The following is a 26,429-nucleotide window of genomic DNA, read 5'->3' as shown; positions in this document are numbered from 1 at the left end:
GCGCTCCTGGTTTCCATTTTTGATTATCTAAAAGCTGAAACTGCCACAGATTTTTAACAAAAAAAGCAGCAACTAGTCTGCTAAATAAAACATAAATAAAAGGAAACAGTGGAATATAACTATAAATAAAAGGAAACAGTGGAATATAACTATATGTACTTTGTCAATGAATCTTTTTAAAAAATGTTAAAAAGTCTTAGGGCACCCGGGTGGCTCAGTCGGTTAAGCTTCCGACTCTTGATCTTGGCTCAGGTCATAATCTCATGGTTTGAGCCCTGAGTCGGGTTCTGCACTGGCAGCCCAGGGCCTGCTTGGGATTCTCTCCCCTCTCTCTCTGCCCCTTCTCTGCTCTCTCTCTCTCAAAATAAATAATTAAACTTAAGAAAAAAATAAAAAAGATTAAAATCTTTTCTGCTAAAAGAATTATATAGACCAAAAATTCTGAATTCTGAAAGGAAATACTATTTAATTAATATTCTACAAAGTGAGCACCTAATACAATTTTTTTATTTTTTTTTAATTTTTTATTTATTTTTTGAGAGAGAGACAGAGTGTGAGCAGGGGATAGGCAGAGAGAGAGGGAAACACAGAATCTGAAGCAGGCTCCAGGCTCTGAGCTGTCAGCACAGAGCCCCACGCGGGCCTCAAACCCATGGACCGTGAGATCATGACCTGAGCCGAAGTCAGACGCTTAACCGACTGGGCCACCCAGGTGCCCCCAATTCTCTTATTTTAGAAGCAAGGACTGTATATGTAATGTCTCCATTTCATATAAAATTTTCATCTGAATGATGGATATTTGGTTGTTAATGTGAAAATGGGCCCTTCAAACATTACTATTTTTCTCATCCTATATTCATTTCCAGCAAATACATGTGCTTTTTCTTTGTAAAAAAAAAAAAAATTAAATAATATCCAAACACTTGTAATTATGTTCCATGTTGGGCATTCTGCTGCAAAACCATAAAAATGGGACACAGGAAAAAAATTTAAATTACAGTGGGATGGTGTATGAGTCTCCTGTTGTGGCTATAACAAATTACCACAAATTAAGTGGCTTAAAACAACACAACCTTATTATCTTACAGCTCTGTGGGTCAGAAGTCTGCAGTGGGTCTCACTGGGCTAATGTCAAGCGGCCAGGAGCACTGCGTTTCTTTCCTAGAGTCCCTGGGGGGAATCCGTTTTCTTGCCTTTGACAGCTTGGGAGGCCACCCACATTCCCTGGCTCACGTTTTCCTTCCACCTTCAGAGCAGCAGTGACCAGCCGAGTCTGATTGCGTCTTTCTCAGGATGCCATCTGTCTTGTTCTGACTCTTCTGCTTCCTTCTTCCTCCTTTAAGGACCCTTGTGATTGCACCAGGCCCATGGGGATAATCCAGGATAATCTCCTTAAGGTCAACTGATTAGCAACCTTATTTCCCTCTTGTCAAATAACATATTCGGGTTCCAGGGGTTAGGAAGCAGACATCCTTCTGCCTACCACAGATGGGATGGGAATTGTCTCATGAGATATGCATTTGAGGGTCCTGTGACCTTGAGTATCCAATAAACAGGTTAGTGATGATCCTAACACTCACTGAAGTCACTGCAGAAATAAAAATATTCAAGACAAATCTGGCTTTTTCAAACCAGAAAGAGCTACTCAGTCTGGGACCTTCCACCCCCAAATGCCTGAAGGTCTCCGTTAATATGTGGACCCAACAGGACATCTGGCAGGAAGAGAGTCTAGGAGGGAGGTGGGACTTCACACAGTGGTCTACACGCAGGAGGTGCTGGAGTGGGTGAAGTGTGCGAACTGCTTTCACACACAGGATCCCACGTCATCTTCACTCCCACCCCACCGGGCGGTGCTCACCATCTCCGTTTCACTGCAGACATGTTACATTGGTTGACTTGCCTGAGATCATGCCCTCAGCAAGAGGTAAAATCAGGGCCTGATCACTACTGGCCCAAACCACAAGCTTTCCCCACTAGTATATGTCTCCCCTAGAGCACAGCGGACAGAGTGCCTAGGACCGGGTGACTTAGAAGACACCAAAATTAAACAGGCACATCAATCAGAGTTAGTTGAGGGACAGGAAGCAGACTGCAAAACAAACCCTTTCAGACTATATAAGGGTAAGGTTAAAAACACCAATTTTAAGTTGCATTCTATATACTCTTAACGTACATACGTTAGAGTCTAGGAAATTTATTTGCTAGTGCCTCTCACAGTATCTGACCCAGAGCTGGGACTCAAAAAATATGTTTTACAATAAACATCACAGTCTTATAGTATCTTTCAGGGGGAGCTTTGATCTAACCAGGACATAAAAATAGGAAAGAGTGAAATTTTGATGTCCTCCAGCACTCCCTGAATTCATCACACGGAATTAATTTTTTGAATGAACTCCCCAAAAAACTCCCTACTAGAGAAACACTAGTCTACGATATGCTGGTTCACAAATTACACTTATTAGGTCATAACTAGCATTAAAAAAATAAAGTTTTGGGGGCGCCTGGGTAGCTCATTGGTTAAGAAACTGCCTTCAGCTCAGGTCATGATCTCATGGTTTGTAAGTTTGAGCCTCACGTCGAGCTCTCTGCTGTCAGATCTTCCGTCCCACTCTCTCTCTGCCCCTCCCTTGTTCATACTCTGACATGCTTTCTCTCTCTCTCTCTCTCTCTCTCTCTCCCTCCCTCCCTCCCTCCCTCCCTCTCACTCTCTCTCAAAAATAAATAAAAACTTAAAAAAAATCTTTCCTTAAAAAAATTGTGATTGAGTAGAATAGAAAATATCAGAGTGAATCACAGATACTATTTAATACTACTATTAAAAGTAGTATTCCATAAATCAATTATTTCAGACTTATGATGTCAAGTATATACCTTGGATTTCTTGGTAAAATGCATCATGGTGTCATGGTAAAAAAAAAAAAAAAGTGAAAGCTGCTTCTATAGTTACAAATATTCCCATCACAGAATTCTGGAATAGGCTAGCTTTCATAGGGTGATAATTATCAATAACTCAGTCCGAAATCGTTGTTCATTTTTTAGCAACCTAGGTTCCTATTGTCTTTTCTCATGGCTATGTACAAGCACCTGAAGTTCCTGACCATTCCAACAAGACAAAGCAACAATGATGCTAAGAGAATCACCTCCCTGTTCTCTCCTCCAAGGCACTCTCAATCCTTACTGAAACATTGTCTGGAATTCCCTCTCCTCTTTGACTAAAACAGGAGAGATGTAAGCATGGTGATGTTCCTAAAAGGGGGGTGTGGGGGGGGGGGGACACGTATAAAAATTCAACTGCTGCAGAATTCTTTTTATGCAGCCATCTACCCTATTGTGACAGCAACAGCTGGCTTTCAGGGAGCCATTTCTAATACTCAGGATTTAAAGTCTAGGAATGTCTCCACTCCCCTCCCCCACACCACCATCACACAGGGGAAAACCGGCATGCCTCTCACTTGGCCCCTCTACTCCATGGTTTGAAGGCTCAGCTGTGCGTGCTCAAAAAGTCATTCTCTGGGAGGGCTCCCCAAAAGCTCTCTTCTGAGGAATCTTAGTCTTGTTATCAGGAAAAAGCCAGGAAACCTTCCATGGGCTATCACCTCCAGAGAAAAGGCCTGAGTTTTGTCATCTCTGAACTCCCTGCAGTGAAAGTAGGACCTGGGTGCAAACTACCTGTTACAGACTGAAGCCCTAACCTCCAGTACAACTGTATTTGGACATAGGACCTTTCAAAAGGCAAATAGAGTCAAATGAAGTCATAAGGACGGGGTCCTAATCCAGTCGGATTGATGTCCTTCCTTCCAGAGATCTCTCTGGATCTGAACAGGCTACATTTTTCTACCTTCAGAATTCACAGCAACTTTAAGTAGCTATTGTGAAACATAAATGATGAGAGAAAAGAGCAGGTCACAGAAAGATATACACAGTATTTTTATAAATATTTCATTGATTCAATACTAAGCAAAATTAAGCAAACAAACAAAAATGTTTGCAGTAAAACTACAAAGAATATTAGGTGGATGATAAAAGCAAAATTTAGGTGGATGGTTTCTTCCGGAGTGAGGGGACAGCAACTGGGACCAAGGAAGCTTTATGCATTGCTATTAGGGGGATGGAAACCTCAGGGGTATCCATTTTATTAAAATGTCTCATCATGTATTTTTGTTACATTTATTATTTTATATGTAATAAATGTTTCATAATTAAATTTATAAAAGTAAGATGTTAGCATAATATAACATCTATCACTTAACAGTAGCTATTCTGGAGAGAGGGGGTATGGGACATTTCTACTTACCAATTTTTACCTCCCTGTATCTTTTTAATTGCCCTAAAATGCTTACATAATACTTATATTTGGAATAAAAGGTCAAGAAAGTAAAGGAAGTAAAAAGAAGCTATTGGACATTTATGATTACTTTCATAACGTCTTTAATCTTCCCTCCCCCTTCAATTTCCTGAGTAATAAGCTAGGATGAACAACTGACCAGCTTTAAGAAAAATGTATTGGTTGGTCTAAAATAATTTTGATCCTCAGACCCTATGGCTCAGTATTGATTTATTACATATATTACACAAAAATGCACTTGAAATATAAGCTTCAGCTGGAATTAACCCACACTCTTTTGAAATGAAAATAATAGCTATGTGGTTATAATAGTAATTCAAGCACTCGATAGCCTGGTTATTAGGAAAACGCTGGGAAGCAGACGTCCAAAAAAGAAATTCTCTTATTTCTTTTCCTTTCAAGACAATTTAGGTAAATTATAGACATTTCGCTTTCAGAGCTGAGGACTATCAATAGAATTTTAAGTGTGGTTCATTTATATTAATGTCTTCAATTTAGAATTTCTTGGACCCTTCTTGCTTTATGATGCTAGTTCTGAGCTTATATTGAAATAGTTTTGTAAGACTAGTAAGCTGCAAATCAAGAGAAAAGTGTTTTGTGTGTGGCTTCTATGTTTTCATAGTGGAGGAAATCATTTGAAAGCAATCATTTCTATACTTAATGTATTTCTAATTTCTTTCATTTTTGGCTCTGTCATCTGAAAAGCTGAATAGAAGAAAACAGAACTTGGATATCCAACAAAAAATTTTTATTCTTTGGGAAATGGAACTACTTTGCAAAATCTGCCCCAACCTTAAAGGTGTTTATTTCTCAATAAACTTTGAGTACTAGTCAATCACTTATCAGTTGTATTGCCATTGTGTGTGTGTGTGTGTGTGTGTGTGTGTGTACATGTCGGCGTCTATCTGTCTCTCTTACTAGACAGTGAGTTGGTTGAGGGTGGGATAAATAGAATGTGCTCCCTAAGGAATACCTATATATAGTTTGGCCCAATTATGATGAATTTCTCAAAAGAAAAATGTAGGCAGCTCCTTTAGTGGTCAGGTGGGACTTATGGGGAAAGGGAGGGAGCAAAAATCAGACCAAATATAATCATAAAAATGAGATAATAGTACCAGAAGAAATACTCCTTTAGTTAGTCATTTATTCATTCATTCCATCATGTATTGTGTACCCATTAGGACTCACATGCTGAGAATATGAAAATAAATCAAACAATGGATATCAATATACCTTCAAAAAGTTATATTTTTTATTTTTATTTATTTATTTTTTAACTGGGCTTCACACCCAGCATTGAGCCCAAAGTGAGGCTTGAACTCAAGACTCTGAGACCAAGACCTGAGCTGAAATTAAGAGTCTGAGGCTTAACCAACCAAGCCACCCAGGCTCCCCTAAAGCTATATTTTTTTAAAAAGAAGGAAAATAGGGGCACCTAGGTGACTCAGTCAGTTGAGCGCCTGACTCTATTTCAGCTCAGGTTGATTCCAGGGTCATAGGATCAAGCTCCAAGTTGGACTCCATGCTGAGAGTGGAGCCTGCTTAAGCTTCTCTCTCTTTCTCTCTCTCTCTGTCTCTTTCTCTCTCTCTTTCCCTCTGCCCCTCTTCCCCACTTGTGCTCTCTCTCTTAAAAAAAAAAAAATTAAAAAAAAAAAGATTGAAAAAATTGAACAAAACCCAGTACTCCGAATGGGGTAATTCCAAGAAGGGAGGGACTAAATAAACAAGGAAATGCCTCCAGCGAGCCTGCAGAGCGAAAAAGAATTTCAAGAGACACAGACAGATGGGAATGGCACTCTAAGAGATGGGAACCTCATGAACAAAGGCACCGAAGAGTGAAATTGCAGACTGAGGTTGAAATATGGTGTACAGTTAGGTTTGATTTCTCAATCAATTTCTCAATTTCTGAAGGAAACATATTGTAGAGCATTTGCTGAATCACAGGAACCAAGGTGAGGAGTTCAAATTTATTTTAGTAAGTAAAGGAGCGTCTTAAAATGTTTCTGAGCAGAAAGTTGACATATTCTGAGTAGTACTTCAGAAAGAAGATGTTAGCTACAGTGTTCAAGGGACTAGAGGGAATGTAGAGCAAGCAGGGAGTTGTTTCCCAAGACTATTACAATCCAAGCAAGAAGCAATTACAATCCAAGCAAGAATCCAAGCAAACTACTCATGAGTAAAAGCAAAAGAAAACAAACCAGGGACAGATGGTACTTCCTTACCTTAATAATGGATATCTATTAAAAATCTACATCAAACATCGCCTTAAGATCAAGAATATGACAAGGAGTCCTGCTATCATTGTTTTTATTTTAGATTGTCCTGGAGGCCCTATCTAATGCAGTGAGACAAGAAAAAAGGAGTGAAAAGTATTTGTTGTAGAAAGAAGGAAACAGAACTCTCATTCTTTAAAGATGATAAGGGGCACCTAGGTGGCTCATTCGGTTAAGCACCTGATTGTTGGTTTCGACTCAGGTCACGATCTCATGGTTTCATGAATTCAAGCCCCACATCTGGCTCTGCACTGGCAGCACGGAGCCTACTTGGGATTCTCTCTCTCCCTCTCTCTCTGCCCTTCCTCCACTCATACTGTGTCTGTCTCTCTCAAAATAAACTTTAAAAAACTTTTTAAGGGGCGCCTGGGTGGCTCAGTCGGTTAAGCGGCTGACTTCGGCTCAGGTCATGATCTCGTGGTCCGTGAGTTCGAGCCCCGCGTCGGTCTCTGTGCTGACAGCTCGGAGCCTGGAGCCTGTTTCGGATTCTGTGTCTCCCTCTCTCTGACCCTCCCCTGTTCATGCTCTGTCTCTCTCTGTCTCAAAAATAAATAAAACGTTAACAAAATTAAAAAAAAACTTTAAAATAAAACCTACTCACAAATTTTTAGAAGACAGTTTACTAATATGCTTGAATGTATATATGGACTTAGAAATCCAAGAAGGAGACATAAATCTCTATACTTTTAAGACACAGAAGAGCAGCGTGAAAACGTTTTTATTAAAACAAAACAAAACAAAAAGCATTAAGGAAGCCTGGGTGGCTCTGTCAATTAAGTGTCCGATTCTTGATTTTGGCTCAGGTCATGATCTCACAGTTTGTGAGATGGAGCCCTGAGCTGGGCTCCACAGTGACAACATGGAGCCTGGCTAGGATTCTCTCTCTCCCTCTCTGCCTTTCCCAACTTGCACTCTCTCTCTCTCTCTCCCCCTCTCAAAATAAATAAGTAAACTTAAAAAAAAAAAGGCATGATAATCCTTTTCTCTGTGGATAGATCTATGTAAACTAAGAGTACATCAAAACATTCAGGAGTCTATGGGGCACCTGGATGGCTCAGACGGTTGAGCGTCTGACTTTGACTCAAGTCACAATCTCACAGTTCGTGGGTTCAAGCCCTGCATCGGGCTCTGTGCTGACTGCATGGAACTTGTAGTCTGCTTCAAGTTCTGTCTCCCTCTCTCTTTGCCCCTCCCCCACCTCAGAAAATAAATAAGCATTAAAAAAAAAATTCAGGAGTCTAGCCTACAAGATTTCGTAGCAAATGCACCACACCCTGAGAGCACTGGCACTGTGATCTGTGGAACACCCTAGACAGCCTCTCAGCTGGAAATTATAGCAAGAGCAGAGCTGATTCTGACCTTCATACAAAATCTGATACCAATGTAAGGGCAAGCAACAGAGAGGGAAAAAAAACCCTCCACTTTCAAGTACAGCCCAGGATACAGCTACCTTCTCTATAGCAGTTCCCCAAATTAAACTTCAGCCCAGTGGGTTGCTAATGGTAAACACCAAGTAAACAGAGCCAAGTGTGCTTATTTACTGCAGGACTGTTGACGAGAGAGGTGGGGTTGTCTCCAAGATGCAGAGAATATGAGCAACACTTCCTGCATTTAATTGACAACAAACCCTTTTATCAAAGAACTTGTGTCTAGCGAAACTGCAATTTAGGAAATGCGGTGCATCTGGACATTTTCAACTCCTGTTAGGAACCAAAATGTAGATGTGACACAACAAATGGTTAAAAGCAAAGACTCTAGGACCACGCTGCCCTGGTCTGAATCCTAGGTCCACAACTTACTTACACTTGTGTGAGCAAGTGTAACTTACCTCTTGAGCAAGTAACTCGAGCAAGTAACTTAACCTCTCTGTGCTCTAGATTCCTCATCTGTGGAATGCAGAGAGGACTTGTGATAATTGTGGTTACCTCACAGGGTAGCACTGAGGGTTAAAGTAAATGAATGAACATTCAGTAAAGCATTTACATAAGTGTTTGTTAAGTGTAGCAGATTTTGCTATATGCTGTCACCACTCAGAATTACAATAGTTTGCGATCGGGGAAGAGTATAACTTCATTGGTCTAAGAAGATAATTACTCTTAATCTAATGGGTGCATAAACGTCTGTGAGAAGAACAGTAATACATACATTGTCTGTAGTTCTGCTAATCAAGATACTCTATTACCTGATATTTATACTGAACACACTGTTGCCTAAGGTTGTGTTTGGGAAAGGGTGGGCCAGGGAGAATAGAAAATAAAAAAGGGGCTATTCTTAACTTTAAAAACATTGAGAAATTTTCTTTAAATATAGTCCTCCTCAACATCCAAGTTGAAAGGCACCTTCTCTCCAACCTCCCTTACTCACTTTCCAAATAAGTTACATCTTCTGGAAGGAAATTTAGTGCTGAAGAAATTCTGCTAGAATTAAGCCATTTTACAGGATTGTCTTCCGACCTCTCCTCCCTCAAAACAGACAAGACCAACAGACACGAGGCTACCGTTATACACTGAGGCGCCTTTGACACATGCAATATTGCTCACTAAACAGTTCTCACCCATGATGGCAAAGTCTTCCAGGAAACTTCCAAACCATCAGAAAAACGTTGTGTTAAATATGGCTTAAGTTACCTATACTTCACTTCAAAAATGAATTCACTGCCAAATAGGACACTCATATATTCCTGGAGGCTGTAGGGATTGGTCTCCACAGAAAGCAACAGGATAATATTTAATAAGATCAAGTAAAGTATTCCTTGCATTAGAATGCAACCTCTAGAAAAAACTCAACAAAAGAAAACAGCAGGGATGTTCACTAAACCATCACCCAGACTAAGGGGACGCTGGAGGTCTGCATGCGAAACCAGAGGGGTTAGCAAACTGTGATCTATCAGCCCCAATGGACACTTAAATCGTCACTGAAAATTACAACCACAAATATATTACAAAACGTGGAAAATCGTTTACGGAGTAAACTTAAGTAAAAAGAGGGAAAAAATGGAGTGCCTGTGTGGCTCAGTCGGCTGAGCATCCGACTTCAGCTCAGGTCATGATCTCACGGTTTGTGAGTTTGAGCCCCCATCGGGCTCTGGGCTGACAGCTCAGAGCCTGGAGCCCGCTTCGGATTCTGTGTCTCCCTCTGTCTGCCCCTCTGCTGCTTGTACTCTGTCTCTCGCATTGTCTCAAAAATAAATAAACGTTAAAAAAAAATTTTTTAAGGGGGAAAAAAAAGCATAAATGTATATCCAGGGTTGGAAGTACATTTTTTTAAAATGCTAAGTGTCAATGAAAGGAAAAAGGATATGAAAATTAAAAGGGACAATGTAGGGTGGTGAGGTTACGGCTGGTTTTGTGTTGTTGGGCTTGCACGTTACATCATGGCGATTTTGCCTTTGCAAAGGAGGAAAAATCAATTCTGTGTCAACCCTGACCAACAGGAGCACCGGAGGGGTGGGAAACAGATTTCCCAGCACAGAACCAACTCCCACTTCAAAGAGCTGTGTGGCCTTCACCTGCAAGGCGACCTCACACACACACACACACACACACACACACACACACACACACACACACGTACACACCAGGACAAAGAGGCACCTGAGCGACCAGGAAGGCGCTTCCCGGGTTTCCCACAACAGCGCCTCCTCCCACCAGCAGGCCTCCTAATGCGCGCTTTTGTTCACGGGGTGGAGGGACCTCATTAGCTGGCGCCCGTGCTAAAGGGAAATGCCTTTCCAGGACCAGAGGTCTCGTCATTCCTAGCATTAGCAACAGAATGCAGACAGAAGGTAAGTGGCAGATTTGCGAATCACCGGGGTGGAAGTTAAAAACCGCCTTCCAGGGAGGCCGAGCACAGCAGTGAGGCGGCCCTGGGGCCCGGTCTCCAGGACACTGCGGTGGCAGCTGGGCAGCAGCGGAGCACCGCGACCTTCTTCAAAGACGACGCGGCGTGTCCCCCCGTGGGTGTTCCCAATGTCACCCACTGCAAGCGCATCCCAGCCCGCTGCTGTTAATGGCCAGGACTGAATTACATGACGCCGGCCGGGCGGCAACACTCAATGTACCAGTACTTGGGGGGGAGTGGGGAGTGACAGCAGAGAGAGGGACCGGGCTACAGCACACATCCCGCCCCGGGGCTTTTCCCGACACTATTCAAGACAGAAATATGTAAAGCAGCTATGCAGAACAGCAAAATAACTTAAGATAAAGAAGCAAATTTTACACGTGCAGTGTAGACAGATCCTGCCACAGCGTCAAGGTAATGATGTCCCTCTGCAAGGTGTCCCTGAACACACTGGACGTGCTTTCTCTTTAACTCCAGCAAGGCTTTGTTTCCTCTTCTCTTTGGACACTCCCAGCAGGCTAATTTTTTTTTTTTAATTTTTTTTCAACGTTTATTTATTTTTGGGACAGAGAGAGACAGAGCATGAACGGGCGAGGGGCAGAGAGAGAGGGAGACACAGAATCGGAAACAGGCTCCAGGCTCTGAGCCATCAGCCCAGAGCCCGACGCGGGGCTCGAACTCACGCACCGCGAGATCGTGACCTGGCTGAAGTCGGTCGCTTAACCGACTGCGCCACCCAGGTGCCTCTTTTCTTTTCTTTTCTTTTCTTTTCTTTTCTTTTCTTTTCTTTTCTTTTCTTTTCTTTTCTCTTCTTGCCTTCTTTTCTTGGATTATATATATGGTCATTGACAGCAGAGATCTTGTCTTATTTATCACACAATAAACCCTCAATACATCAAAGTGGAATTAAAATTAATAAATGCAAAAACAGTGTGTCGGCAGCACGGAAAAGATTCGTGCAACGCTGTCCAACAGAAATGCAATGGCAACGATGAATGCAAGCCACACGTGTAACCTTAAATTTCCTAGTAGTGGCATTTTAAAAAGTAAAAATGGGTCGCCTGGGTGGCTCAGTGGGTTATGCATCTGACTCTTGATTTTGGCTCGGGTCAAGAGGTCAGGCATTTGTGAGTTTGAGCCTGGTGTTGGGCTCTGCACAGACAGCATGGTGCCTGCTTCGGAGTCTCTCTTTCCTTCTCTCTCTGCCTCTCCCCTACTTGTGTGTGAGCATAAGCATGCTCTCTCTCTCTCCCTCAAAATAAATAAACTTAAAAAGAAAAAGTAAAAGTAAAACGGGGAAAATCATTTTTATCATTTCAAAATGTAATGACTACACAAAATTGAGATAGTTTACATTTCCGGTTTTTTTGTCCTAAGTCTTCAAAAGCCCATGTACATGTTATAACTACTGCACACCCTGACTTGGACCAGCCACACTCCAAGTGCCGGATAGCTGTGTGATGCGAGTGGCTTCCATACTGGACAGCAGAGAATCACAGTGAGGTCCAAAACTTTACCTTCGCTCTTTAAAAAAGTAAACGTTCATAGTAATAAAGAACTCACTTAATTTCAAGTTTTCCATGAATGTATAGATTACCTCTTTATATTTGCTTTTTAATAGCACTAAAGAAATATTAAATACATGTATATTTTCCCCTTTACAAGCTCTTTTGGATAAATGTCTAAACCAGAAAAAAACAGTTTAAAAACAGATCCTCAAACCGATTTTTATCAAGAGTCGTATTTATTAAGAAACTTTTAACAAGCAAATGAGCAAGCAAGTGCTGTTACTCTAGGATACAGTACTTTGGGTGTTTCTTTCCCACTTGTTTGAACAAATAATTAGTAGGTTGTGTTGTTCAGTAATTATTACCGAAGAGCTAAACACTTCCCTTCTAAAGTCTGTTTTTCACAAATATTATATAAATAAACTATTAGTAGTTAGGAGGCTCTGATGCTATATAATGGCATTAGTACAAGGGACCAAAAAAGCCAGAAGCCTCCTCTGACAGCTCCTCCCACCCACTGGGTGGGTGAGTTTGCTCAAGTAACCAGACAGCACGTGGCTAGGGCATCGATACCCATATCCCAATCCTGAACCTAGCCAAGTGTGGAGGCTCACATGGTCTTTCTACTTTCCTTACCTCACCATGCCCCCATCCCACAGCCCAGTCTCTTCTGGACCTTGAGACCAGCCCACCTGGGCCTGAATCTGTGGAGCTAGCCTAATTTACCCACTCAGCAGCATGCAGACAGGAGACAGAAAAACAGCTCCTAGGAGCCAGCCCAGGAATCCATATCTACAGAGGTCAGCTTACCACCAAGGCCAGATACAGGAAGGAATTGATTGCCTCTCATGGGATCCTGCCCACCAGTGACCAGGACTGACAGGTCTGGACACTGCCCAGTCAGAACGGAATTTGGTCCTCTCTATGAGGCAGGAGGTGGCTATGAAAGAGAAGCAGAAGTCCCTTCTCCCAAGACTATCCAAAGTTTCTGATGTCACTTGGAGTTATTATTTAACCAGGTTTCCAGATGAAGATCAATAATCTCTGAGGAGTGAGGTGCCAGACAGGTGGTTCAGAAAAAATCTATGATATAACCTCCTCAAAGAATTGAAGCAGACCTCTCTTCGTTTCCTCATGAGGCAAAACAAGACCTGGAAATGGGAGAGATCGCTCTGTGACAGAGCACAGGAAAGGAAGGGACTGTCAGTCCAGAACTGTGTAGCCAAGACCTTTAAGTAAATTAAAGATCTTCTAAAATAGTATTATTGATGGGCAGCTCTTATGACCATACACTGCAGCCTAGGAAGTTAAAGCATAAATTACTGGGATTTTTTTTTTTTTTAATTTGCACTTTTTATCCATCTCCCTTCAGAGATTTTTTTTCTTTTTGTTTATTTTATTTTTGAGAGAGAGAGAGAGAGAGAGAGAGAGAGACAGAGTGTGATTGGGAGAGGGGCAGAGAGAGGAGACACAGAATCTGAAGCAGGCTCCAGGCTCTGAGGTATCAGCACAGAGCCCAATGCAAGACTTGAACCCACAAACTGTGAGATCGCGACCTGAGCCAAAGTCAGCCCTTAACTGACTGAGCCACCCAAGCGCCCCTTTTTTTTCTTTTTAGTGAGAAAAGGCATAAGAAACATAAAAAGAGGGGCGCCTGGGTGGCGCAGTCGGTTAAGCGTCCGACTTCAGCCAGGTCACGATCTCGCAGTCCGTGAGTTCCAGCCCCGCGTCGGGCTCTGGGCTGATGGCTCAGAGCCTGGAGCCTGTTTCCGATTCTGTGTCTCCCTCTCTCTCTGCCCCTCCCCCGTTCATGCACTGTCTCTCTCTGTCCCAAAAATAAATAAACGTTGAAAAAAAAATTAAAAAAAAAAAAAGAAACATAAAAAGACAACTATAAGCCTTTTTCCTTAAAGTAGTATGTTGCAGTGAATTCTGTTCTCACATGTATATTTTTTCCCTTCAGCTCTGTTGGATTTCTTTTCCGGTATTCAATTCACACCAAGGACAGGTATTCATTGACTAAAAAGGTAATAAATACTACTACACCTAGAAATACCTAAAAGTATTGCTGTGAATGTACTTGGCACCAATCTGATAAGGGCGGTATTGAGCTCGCAAGACAAGTGAGTGATACATCTGCCTGCTTTCCTGGTGTTTACACAAGCCAACTAAAGCCAGGGGAAAGCAGCAAGGAAAAACTGTAACGCGGAAATCTCTTTAAACAGCTTTTCTGGATGACACCGCAATGCTGGCACTGATTTATTAGAAAGGGTAAGTGGGACATGACCATTGTTAAGGGACATGGGCTGGAAATCTTGATTAGCCTGACTGCCCTGTGTTTCTTCTGTCCCACAGGACTCCACAGCAAAAGCCTCCCTTCTTGTTTCAAGGTCGATACGTATGAGCATTTCTTTTTCTCCTCACTTGTAATCAATAGCACCTAGTATTCTGATTTGAGCAAACCAGCTGTAGAATAAATTTATGAAGCAATAGGGGGAAATATGGGTACTTGACATTAAGGAATTGCTCATATTTTAGTTATGATGATGTCATTGAGGTTTTAAATTTTTTTTTTCAACGTTTATTTATTTTTGGGACAGAGAGAGACAGAGCATGAACGGGGGAGGGGCAGAGAGAGAGGGAGACACAGAATCGGAAACAGGCTCCAGGCTCTGAGCCATCAGCCCAGAGCCTGACGCGGGGCTCGAACTTCCGGACCGTGAGATCGTGACCTGGCTGAAGTCGGACGCTTAACCGACTGCACCACCCAGGCGCCCCTCATTGAGGTTTTAAAAGAGAACTGATATGTTAAGGATAAAATGATGTGCGATTTCACTTTAAAACAATCAGGTGATTTGGGGAGGAATGGTTAGGGGAGTATAGAAAAAATAAATCTGGCCATTTGTTGATGATGGTTAAAACTGGTTGACAGCTTCCTGGGGGTACATTTTGTTATTCTTTCTACTTTGGTGTACGTTGGAATCTTATATAATAAGTTACTTAAAAGAGTCCCTAATAATCAGAGGGCAAGGCGCTAAGCTCTTTCTAGGGTTTTTTTGAGAGGGTTATTTTATCCCTTCTCAACTTACAACTGCCCAGCAGATATCACAGGCCATTCAATGTTAGCACCAAGAAGAAAAGCATCCACCCTATTTTTCTTGAAGACTACAAACTTGGCCTCTATCTTTCGCTGCCTCAAGAGAGAAATTTAGCTTTTGATCACCTCCAAGAAACAACATCCTTTAGGATATTGAAACTGACAGGAGACAGCCTACAAAATCGTATGGTTTACATTAAAAGTCTGAAGGCATTGCTGTGTTCTGGATCTACGGGTTAACAGTGCATGACAGAACACATACTCTTGGTAAGAATTTAATTTAGCTCAGGTATGAAGGATGCCTTATGAGACAAACTGGCAGCGATTCCATCTGGTAGACAGAGAGATGAGAGTATAAAACAGGACAACTTACCATCTCTGAATTGCTCTCTCTCAAAAACTATGGTTGCCTTAAAATCATCTATACCCTGTTACCCACCAGTCCCAATTCTGGGGATGTATTCTAAAACAACAATCTGGCAAGTGCACAAAAAGATGTGTGCACCAATGTTTATCACACTTTTGTCTATAACAGAATGAAAAACAAGCAGAAAAACCCAAATGTCTAACACTAGGAAATGGTTAAAGTATTGATTGATATGTAATGCAATTATATGCAACCTTTACAAATGCTACTATCTGAATATACCGTTAAGCAAAACAGTGGGTTTCAAAACAGATTTTTAAAAAACCCTATCTGTGTTTTAGAACAAAGTATGGTTGTTTTATAGAATGGAAAAGAGCTGGGATATACAAGGAAATGTTAACAATAGTATTTTCTAAAAGTCTGGGTGGCTCAGTCGGTTGAGTGTCTGACTTCAGCTCAGGTCGTGATCTCATGGTTCGTGAGTTCGAGCCCCACGTCGGGCTCTGTGCTGATCGCTCAGAGCCTGGAGCCTGCTTCGGATTCTGTGTGTGTCTCTCTCTCTCTGCCCCTCCCCCACTTATGCTCTCTCTCTGTCTCTCAAAAATAAATAAAGGTAAAAAAATTTTTTTTACAAAAGTATTTTCTGGTTTGTAAAAGTAAAAGTGCTTTTTACCACCTTCTTCATGCTTTTCTGCATGGTCTGAATTTTTTTTTATAAGCATGGAATATATCAGAAGCCCTGAAGAAGCTATTGCATTTAAGACAGTAACAGTAAAACCATGAGGATGTCCTAAGTAGGAAAAACAAGTTACCAGAGCTGGAGAAAGGTCAAGATAAAAATCCAAGCAAATAACTCCAGGGTCTACCATCTAACAGCTTAGGACGGTCAGCATTCTTTTATTTCCTTCAAAAGATATCTGGTACTGAGCATCTACTCTGTTCCAGGCACTGTTCCAGGCCTTAGAGATGTTAATAAATGGCACACATTTCCTGCTCTCAAACGGTTTTCAGTCTACTTGGAAGAAAGGATGCATACACCCAAATAAATGAAACACGGTAACTGGGGGAGGTCAGCTGGGAGTTGTCCATGGATATGGGGTGCATAGGAGGAAGTGTTTAATCTGGCAGGGTGGAAGGGGAGAGGGACTAGTCGGAAAAGTTTCAGGGGAGGCACTACTGGATGAGATTCTAAAAGCGAATGGATGCTTGCCATTTAGCTACAATTTGAGAACAGTCACCCCAGGCATGTGGGATGTGAGCAGCTGGGGTAAGGAGGGGGAGACTTAGCCACCTCATCATTTGGGGGAATGGAAGCACAGATGGAACATGGGGTGAGGGGGTGAGGTCAGGAAGGTAGGCAGGCCCAGAATACAGAAGGTCTCAAATGCCCCGCTGAATCATCCGGGTTCCAGATGACCACTGTAGTCAGGCTCCCCTGAGCCGTCTTCTCAACCACGCCTGACTTTAAACTTGCAGAGTCCAGTATTAGCAAGAATCCTACTAAGGCAGTTTAGAGAGAATCCCACCCCCCACCCAATATCAATATCTCATCACCCCTGATACCTCATAATCTAGATCTTGATTCCTTGATATCTGGCCTGCCTTTCCGCAAGAATCCTGTTAGGTCATTTTAGCAAGAATCTCCCCCCTACCCTTGATGTCTCCTCTTGGTAACTGTCCATCCACTGTCCACCCCCACAACCTGTTCTACTTGGAGTTGTGCCCGATTTCTCTTGCCTATGGCAACAGTACTGATACCTATCACAATAATCTTCCTTAACTATTTTTACAAGTGTCAGAATAATTTTTTCTTTAACACAACCTGAAGGCACCAGAGAACCTGTGATGAAGGGTCTGGGCTCTCCCAAGATTAGTCAGTCTGACAAGAAGACACAGAAATAACCACTGGTGGGTCTTACAAAGCGGACATTTTCTGAATGCCTGCTATATGCCAGGCACTGCGCTCGGCACTGGATGTGCATTCGCTCTTGTGACCATCACAATAACCCTACAAGGTGGAGAGTTATATTAGCCCTATTACAGGCCAGGAGACTGCAACTTAGTAAGGTTTAGCAGTCTGTCCAAGTCCATACCAGCTAAGAAGGTGCAGAGCTGGGAGCTGGTCCTGGGCTGTGTGACTCCCATCTGGGGAGTACTGTGAGGAATCTAACACTCCATATTCTCCCACGTTCTCTGCAATATCAACAAATAACAGCAAATGAAACAAGTCAATTCCTACTGAGAGGAACTTGGTTGACATGCAGCAAACGGGTTAAGGGAGGAGCTTTTTCAGCCACAAAAATAGGACCTTATAAAAAATCCAAGAGAAATAAGGTGAAATTGGATCTGTCGAAGGGGTATTTTTTTTAACTCAAGTGAAACCATTAGGGAGTAGGCAGTTTTGTTTTTGCTTGTTTAATAAGTAGACACAGGTGAGAAAGCTGAGGCAGGGACTCAAGGGAACCCAAAGGTGAGGGAGGTTTCCTATTTTGAATGGGGGAGAAAAGCCAAAAATGGAAAACACTGTCATTAAATAGGGGAGTTGGGCCAGACACGCACAGGTGGAGGCAGAGGGAAATCCCCAATGATACCCAAGTTATTTAAGGAAATGCAGAAACTGGCATTGATGGAGACTTGGTTCTATGCAGGGAGCAAGGAAAGAAAGAAGCCTCAATCAAGATACACTTACAAAGCAACTAGACAAGCACTGTGAAGGAGGCAAAGACCCATGAAACAGACACACCCTCTCCCTCTCTCCTATATATGATCATTGCAAATAAAAGGATCAGCGGATATGGTCTATAAATAAAGACTGTGAGCTCTGCCTTCATGGATGGTTAGGAATTTCGCAAATAAGATGAAAAGAGAAACTATTCCAAGCAAGAATGCATAAGAACAAACGCCTAAGAAATAGGCCTACAGGAAGAATTTTCAGGACATAGGGTTAAGGGCAGTAATTTTAGGAGGCAAAGCTAATTCTGAAAATGAGAAAAATTACAGGCAGATAGGAAACATGGGGGATAATTAGCACTGATTGAGCATTTTCTCTCTACTAGATGCTGTTTTGACCCCTTCGTTTCATTTCATTCTAACAGCCCTGTGAGATAAGTAATTATATCTCCATTTCAAATATGATCAAACTGAGACGCAGAAAAGTTAAACAACTTGGGGAAAAAGCCCCACAGCTAGCCAGGGAATCCACACTCAGCTCTGTCTGACTCTCCCTCCTACCCCCACCAACCCCATTCCCTTAGGTGGTGCCAACTGCATGCATGCCGGGAACAGCAAGTGGCCTACTAGACGACAGCTACTTCCTTGTGTCCACTCCTTCCAGCGTTTCAGGGGGTATGTTTACTGGAAACCACTGATTCATTTTCAAGTGATGTAAACATCTCTGAATTTAGGGCACAGAAGAGTGAAGGGCTGATAATTCTCGACATTATTAAACACTATTAGTGCTCACTTAAACGAAGTGACTGAACAAACCCTTTATAATCGTGCCTTCAAATATGACTGCTGTTGGGAAGGAATACAAAATGATACAAACACTTTGAAAAACAGTTTGGCAGTTTCTTAGAGTTAAACATATAGTCACAATATGATCTAGCAATCCCAAAACTGATATCATCTCGGTATTTACCCAAGAGAAATAAAAATTTGCCCTCACACAAAAACATAAACGCAAAGGTTTATAGCAGCTTTATTCATCATCATTCCGCACTGGAAACAACCCACAAGTCGTTCACTGGGTGAATGGATAAACAGACCTTGTTATATCCATCTAGTAGACTACCTCTAAGCACTAAAAAGAAATACACTATTGATACATGCAACAACAAAATAAATCTCCAAGAGTTCTTAAATAAAAGACACAGGTTCAAAAAGATCCTTAATATGTGATTCCATTTTTATGACAGTCTGGAAAAGGCAAAATTATAGAGAGGAAGAAGTGGTTGCCAGGGGTTAAGAGAGGGGAGAAGGTTTGACTACAGAGGGGTGGTACAGAGGGGTGGCATGAGGGCTTCTGGGGGGGTAGGGAGTGGTAAACAAAACTGTTTTGTATCGTGAGTATGGCAGTGTGTGGTAGGCAGAGTGATGGCCTCAAAAGATGTTCACACGCTAATTCCTGGAAATCTGTGAATATGTGAATGTTACAGGGTAAAAGGGACTTTGCAGATATAATTAAGGTTGCTAATCAGCTGACCTTAAAATAGGGAGATTAGGGACACCTGGGTGGCTCAGTTGGTTAAGCGTCTGACTTCAGCTCAGGTCATGATCTCACGGTCTGTGAGTTCGAGCCCTTCGTCGGGCTCTGTGCTGACAGCCCAGAGGCTGGAGCCTGCTTCAGATTCTGTGTCTCCTTCTTCTCTCTGTCCCTCCCCCACTCAGCACTCTATCTCTGTCTCTTAATAACGAATAAATGTTAAAAAAAAATTAAAAAATTAAAAAATAAAATAAAATAGGGAGATTATCCCAGATTATCTGGGTAGGCTCACTACAATCAGATGGACCCCTCAAGTGGGAGAGGGATGAAGAAGGGTCAGTGAGAAAGACATGCCATGGAAGTTGCAGGAGAGGATGAGAACCACGAGACGGACTAACTTATTGCTGGTTTTTAAGATAGAGAAGAGGAGCCCGTGACTAGAGCCTGAGAGTGGCCTCTAGAAGCTGAGAAGAGCCAGGACTGACAGCCCTTACTCCTACCAACATAAGGATTCTGCCACCAATCTGAATGAGCAAATAAATGGAAAAGAACTGGAAAAGAACATGGCCCTGCCAATAGTTTGGTCTTGACCTTATGAGACCCTAAACAGAGAAACCAGCTGATCTGATGGACTCCTGACCTATGGAAACTTTGTGATAATGAACTTGCATAGTTTTATACCCTTAAACTTGTGATCATTTGTTACAGCAGCAAAAGAAAACTAATACGGCATTGCTACACAACTCTATATTGTCAAAGTCCCTCCCATAGAACTACTGTGTATAAGTTAAACATGAAACAATTTTAGGGGCACCTGGGTGGCTCAGTTGGTTAAGCATCAACTTTGGCTCAGGTCATGATCTTGCAGTTTGTGAGTTGGAGCCCTGCGTCAGGCTCTGTGGTAACAGCTCAGAGCCTGAAGCCTGCTTGGGATTCTGCTCCCTCTCTCTCTCTCTGTGCCCCCTTCCCCTGCCCCCCCCCCCACTCACACTCTGTCTCTCTCTCTCAAAAATAAATAAACATTTAAAAAAGTTAAAATGAAAAAATCTTAATGTTCATGTTTTTAAAGACCATTACTATGGACAAAAAAAAAAAAATTCTAGCCATATTTCTTTACTTTTTGAGTCCTTAACATCCACAATGATAACTCCAACTTGGAATTTGGTCTCTGTCCTGGTCCTTCCTTTCTCGCCCATCTACTGTCCAGAACTAATCTGAGATCCTGCAGGCTGAGGCCACTTTCCATACCACTGACCAGCTCAGTGGTCACGGCTGACGTTTTGCCTTGGCTCTCAGAGAGGTCAGAACTTAATGCTTTCCTAGGACTTTGAATAAGAGGAAAGTCCCAAGTGAGCAAACTGAAGTGTCAACATCCATTTCAAAGAACTTACTGGGAACTCTCCAAAACAGAGTTTCCATCAATACAGATACATCAAAACCAATAGTCAGAGCCATAAGTAGTGGCTGACTCACCAGGATTTTCAGCAGCTAATGGAGGAGTACTTCGAGAAATGCTATAAAATATTTTTCTCTGAAGAATTAATTTATGTGGAGTCCCTTTTCTAATCACTAGGTCATCGCCACCCTCTACTTCCATCTCACTGCCAGTGTCAACAGCTTTCCTACTATTTAACAAAGCTGAGAGTAGTACTTTCCCAATTTTCTTAAGGCATTTAAGTATAGTATATGCTGTCTTACCAGGTCTGCTCAAAGGAATAGCACTTCTCTCTGAAAATGTTTTTTTACTGAGAACAAACTGAGGGTTGATGGGGGGTGGGAGGGAGAGGAGGGTGGGTGATGGGTATTGAGGAGGGCACCTTTTGGGATGAGCACTGGGTGTTGTATGGAAACCAATTTGACAATAAATTTCATATATTAAAAAAAAAAAGAAACTGTTTTTTTAACTACTCCCTAGGCCAATTAAGGGCCCACAAAACAAGTTAAATATACCAAAGTAAAGATTTCTAGATTTAACAAAGAGATCAATAAATACTTAAGTGCTTTCTATGGGCAAGGCCCTGGGAAATACAAAGAAGCAAAACATAGATGGTCTTTATCTCTGCCCATAGCTTACAATGTCATTACGTATATGATAAAACTAATAATGATCCAAGACAAAGAAGTCATAAGATCTTGTGCAAAATAATGCTTCAGGGGTTCAAAGTGGGGAGGACTGTGGCTGGGCTGCTCAGAAAAAGAAAGCTTTACACAGGAGCTGAAAAAAATGCAAGGATGGTGGAGATACTTCCTCTAAGGCAGGACATTTTCTTAAAAAGAAAAATCTAGAACTATACTTGCAAAATCTCCCTTTTAGCATATATCTCCATAAAAATTGAACAGAACCTTTTTTTAAGGTATTTTACCTATTCACCTAAGGTATTTCTCACTCTGCCCTAAAGCTTTTCTCTTCTGTTGCTCCAAATTTCCTCCACCTCTTCTTGAATCCACACCACGCTGGCTCTTCTCTCTTCACCTGCTCCTGCCTTATTTTATTTTTTTAAAGTTTATTTATTTATTTTGAGACAAAGAGAGCATGCAAGTAGGGGAGGAGCAGAGAGACGGGGAGAGAGAGAGAATCCCAAGCAGGCTCCACACTGTCAGCACAGAGCCCGACATGGGGCTCAATCTTATGAACTGTGAGATCAAGACCTGAACCAAAATCAAGAGTCCAAGGCTTAACCGACTGAGCTACCCAGGAGTCCCATTTTATTGTAATTTTATGTCAGCTCCACATCCAGCATGGAGCCCAACACAGGGCCTGAACTCATGACCTTTAGATCAAGAACTGAGCTGAGATCAAGAGTTGGACACTTAACCGATTGAGCCACACAGGGAACCCGAACAGAACTTTAAAGAAAAAAAAAATTGACCTTAGTTTCAAAAACAAAAGAAATTTCTGGGATTCTGAATTTAGACTAACAGCTGACTCCACAGAAATTCATTCTTTACACGGCTCTGCTGGGAGTGAAGATGACTGACATTGCTGGACGGTTCTGGCCTTCTTTGGTCATCCTCACAATCTACACCTCTACAAGCAAGGAAAGAGATGCCCACCCAAGGCAGTCTCCACCTGCAACTGAACCATATGGGCTGGCTGCAACTGAATTGGCTTGGGAGCCGTTCTACTCAGTGTACAAAACGGGTTACAGGCTGCTAGAAAGGTCATTTCCATTAGTTACACATTATTAATCAGGAATAGGAAGGGTCCTGGCACATGCCAACCCTAGTCCCCCTTCAATGTCTAGCAGTCTTCTGTTTTGGATTCACTCTCACCAAAAGTGCAAAAGAATGTTCATAGCAGCTATGTCCATATTAACCCCAAAGTGGAAACTATCCAAGTATCTACTGACAGTTAATGGATGAATAAGCCGTGGTGTATTCATACAACGGGACACGACAGAACAATGAGCAGGAGAAAAGTGCTGCTACACACCACCCCATGGAGGAATTTGACAAGCATAATGTTGACTGCAAGAAGCCACACACAAAAGCAAACATACTCTATGGTTTTACGTATATAAAGTTTATTAACAACAACAACAACAACGAGCAAAGCTAATCTATGGCAGAAGTCAGAATAGTGGTTACCCTGAGGCAGAGGGAGTTAATAACCGGGAACGACACTAACGGGACCTCTGGGGTCCTGAAAATGTGTTTCTTAGTCTGAGAAATGGTTACAGGGGAGTGATTACTTTATAAAAGCTCGCTAAGCTGTACCCTTATGATAACACTTTACTATATGAATGCTTTTTTCTATTAAAAAAAGAACCAAACTTATCCTGAAGAAAATTCAAAACTGCTGTATTAAAAAGTATTATAGTAAGATAATCAAAAATTTCCCTTTACAGTTGAAGAGTTACATGTGTATTCACACCCACAACTGTTAGTTTAAATTACTCATAGAGTGACTTTGTTTTAATGTATTTAGTTAATCACATGTATACTTAGATGTGAAATAAACATGGTTCTTAGGATCTCCACCTTGCACACAGATCACTCTTACAAGACTGAGAAAGAGAAGGAGGAGCCGGAGAGGTAGAGGAAGAACAAAAATAATAACTTCTTCAGGCTTTTCTTTAAAACCTCTGGAAAAAAAAAAATGGGGTCACCAGAACATGTTCTAGTGCTGCATAACTATTTGTTAAAAAATTGTTACAAGGTAAGGGGCAGGGACGAGATGTCCCCAGTAACTCCGACTCTATCTAAACTACAGCCTGACTCAGGAAATAGCAAATCTGACTGTAGGCTGATCCCAGCTGAGAGATGTAACCCAAACAAGCTACTATCTGCCCCATGTACTGGCAGCAGATATGTCACTATCACCTATCCTGCCATTAAGTATAGAATTCCCCTCTTCATCAATAATTGTAGCATAAGTCTTCTCTTCAATTTAACACTAAGCAAAGAGAAAAGCCCCCTTTCCTGTCCTGATAGGTCAGCTCCTAGAATAAACGCATGCCATTTGGAGGTCATGGTTTCCTGATGACTGTAAAAATGGGAAGGGGAGAAGAGGTCGTCAAAAGGAGCTGCCTTCCTAAGGGAGGGACAAGATGAAGCCCCTGGGCAAAGCCCAGAGCATTGCCTCAGTTACCCTTTCAGGGAGAGCACCCGCCTACCGCCTTACCGCCTACCAATCCGGCTAGCACCTGCTAGTCCCTCGGGCCCTTCTCAGGGACTGCGGCACAACCTTGGTGAAGATGCTGGGGGCCGCTTGGCCGGCAAACGTCAGCCTCTGGTGCTTGAGAAAGGCTTGGCGGACGCTGGCAGGGACCCTCCAGAAACTGTCACCTGTCAATCACTTGACCTAAATACACCAGCCACTGGGGGGAATCGGAGGGAGGGGGTTAGCCGGAGCATGCTCAGTAATCTGGATGACATCACTTAATCAATGCCGGGGACGGGAAGGCTGCATCAGCAGCCTCGAGCGGGCTGCCAGGAATATGTCAGCGGGGACCGGGAGGCTCCCATTAACTCGGTCCCTCCCCACGCGGCTCGCATACAAAGAGGGCACCGTCAGCTACACACGCTGGGGACAACGGGGGGTGAAAGGGCGGGGGAAAGGCTGGTTTATTTCATTTGACATACCGCTTTAAGAACTAAAACCCAATGGTATTCCCTGCCCCCACCAGAAGTCCCGGCTGCAGAAAGGGAGCCAAGTGGGGGGAAGGGAAGGGAGGAGGAAAGGAAAGGTAGGACGGGAGATCAAGCGAAGGGGGGGGGGGGGGCGGGGGGGGGACCCAGCCACACAAAGTAACTTCTACTCTTGGCAGACAGGGGCTATATGGATGTGCTCTGGGCCCCCTAGTCCCACAGATGTGGGCACACAGCCTACTCTCCACCCAGCGCGAACCACATCTGAGGGTCTGCGGACACCAGGTGGGGGGTCGCCTCATTGGGGAGGGGTCAGTGCCGGGGACCACGTCCAGGGTAGCTTGGGTTGAGAGGAAGCAGAAGACACACCAGGCCTCCCGGGAACACCAAGGCCACCAGTGTTCCCCACACCCCCAGCCTTCTGCACGCAGAGCAAGGTGAAACGCCGCGGGGAGCCGCGTCTACACCGCGTGGGAGCTCCGAACCAAGGCTAGGATTTTTCCAGTACCTTTTTTTCTTTTGCTTTTGCTAAGGTCGTGAGAAGAACAGGTAGTGTTCGATAAATCGAACTGATGCCTGGAACCATATATGGAGTGCAGAGATCATACTTTAAGGGGAGCCTGGGCACCCCGCTTGAGGGTAACCGAAACACCCTACCCACGCGGCGTGGCCAGGGCGGGGAACAATAGGCCCACGAGGGCCCCCACCCCGCGAACAATGGCGGCGCCGAACCCTTCCTCGACCCCCACCTCCACTCTCGACACCTGGGCCCGCCCGCTGCCCCCAGTGGCCCCTCCACCAGCCCGGGAGCGAACTGTAGGGCGTAGGGGAGGGGGTTTCTCTTCAAGTCCACGCGAGAGGGCAGCCCTGCGGGGATGTCCGAAGGGGTGGCCGAACACCTCTGCCGTCTGGGGCGTTCGGGCGCCCAGCTGCGGCGCGAAGCAGCCGGGGAACCCACACGTCCCGGACACTTACCCCAATCACCACGGTCTCATCGCCTTTAAATTTTGGGATGAATTTGTCCCCTCGGAGAATCTCCGCTTCGTTGAGGGGCCGGAACCGGCACATCACTTTGATGCTGCATTCGGCTGGATCCGCCATCTCGGCTGGCGGCAGGGAGGGGGCGCGGGGATGGGTGGGGGGCCGGGGCTCAGTAAGACGAGGGAGGAGGCCGCGAACCGCACCGCCTGCAGCGAGGCCGCCTCCTGCAGCCTCCAACGAAGCTTCTCAGCAGGTCATCGCGAACTCGGCGGGCTGGGCGCCTCCGGCCGTTCCGAAACCGGGTAGGTTTCTATCAGCCAGCCTCCCGCCCCGCCGGCTGCAGACCTGCCTTCCCTGGCCTTGCCCTGGCCCGGCGCTGCTCCCCGGGCCCACCTGCCCGCGACCACGCGGCCGGCGGACGAGGCGATGCGCAGGGAGCGAGCCTCGCCCGGCTCAGACCTCCCGGGCTCCTGCGCGCCCAGCCATCCTGCATCAGCACCAGCGCGCTCGGCCGCCTCCCCGGCCCGCCCCTTGGCCCCGCCCACCCCCGGCTCGCCCCGGGACGGTGACGTCACTGCGGAGATCCGCCCCGCCCTCGCCCCGGCTCCGAGAGCGGGGCATCCTGGGACTTGTAGTCGCTCCTCCTCTCGGTGGAAGGACAAGGATACTTACTTGCAGTTGGGTTGGCTTTGGGGGACAGCGGTGGTACCCCAGGTGCCACTT

The 26,429-nt window shown here is 43.8% G+C and overlaps 1 protein-coding gene across 1 annotated transcript in view; it reads right to left on the bottom strand.

Annotated features, from left to right (window-relative positions):
• KIF5C (kinesin family member 5C) overlaps positions 1–26,217 on the bottom strand; it is a 164,562-nt gene extending 138,345 nt beyond the window's left edge. Inside the window, exon 1 of the mRNA XM_043576656.1 lies at positions 25,701–26,217. Coding sequence (XP_043432591.1) covers positions 25,701–25,826 — 126 coding nt within the window. The 5' untranslated portion in view covers positions 25,827–26,217. The remainder of the gene's footprint in view (positions 1–25,700) is intronic.
• Between the last annotated feature and the right edge of the window lie 212 nt (positions 26,218–26,429).

This window comes from Prionailurus bengalensis, chromosome C1 (assembly GCF_016509475.1).
Source record: "Prionailurus bengalensis isolate Pbe53 chromosome C1, Fcat_Pben_1.1_paternal_pri, whole genome shotgun sequence".
In the NCBI taxonomy this organism is placed as follows: domain Eukaryota; kingdom Metazoa; phylum Chordata; class Mammalia; order Carnivora; family Felidae; genus Prionailurus; species Prionailurus bengalensis.
The sequence above is the reverse complement of the archived record's forward strand: the minus strand, read 5'-3'. Positions and strand labels throughout refer to the sequence as shown.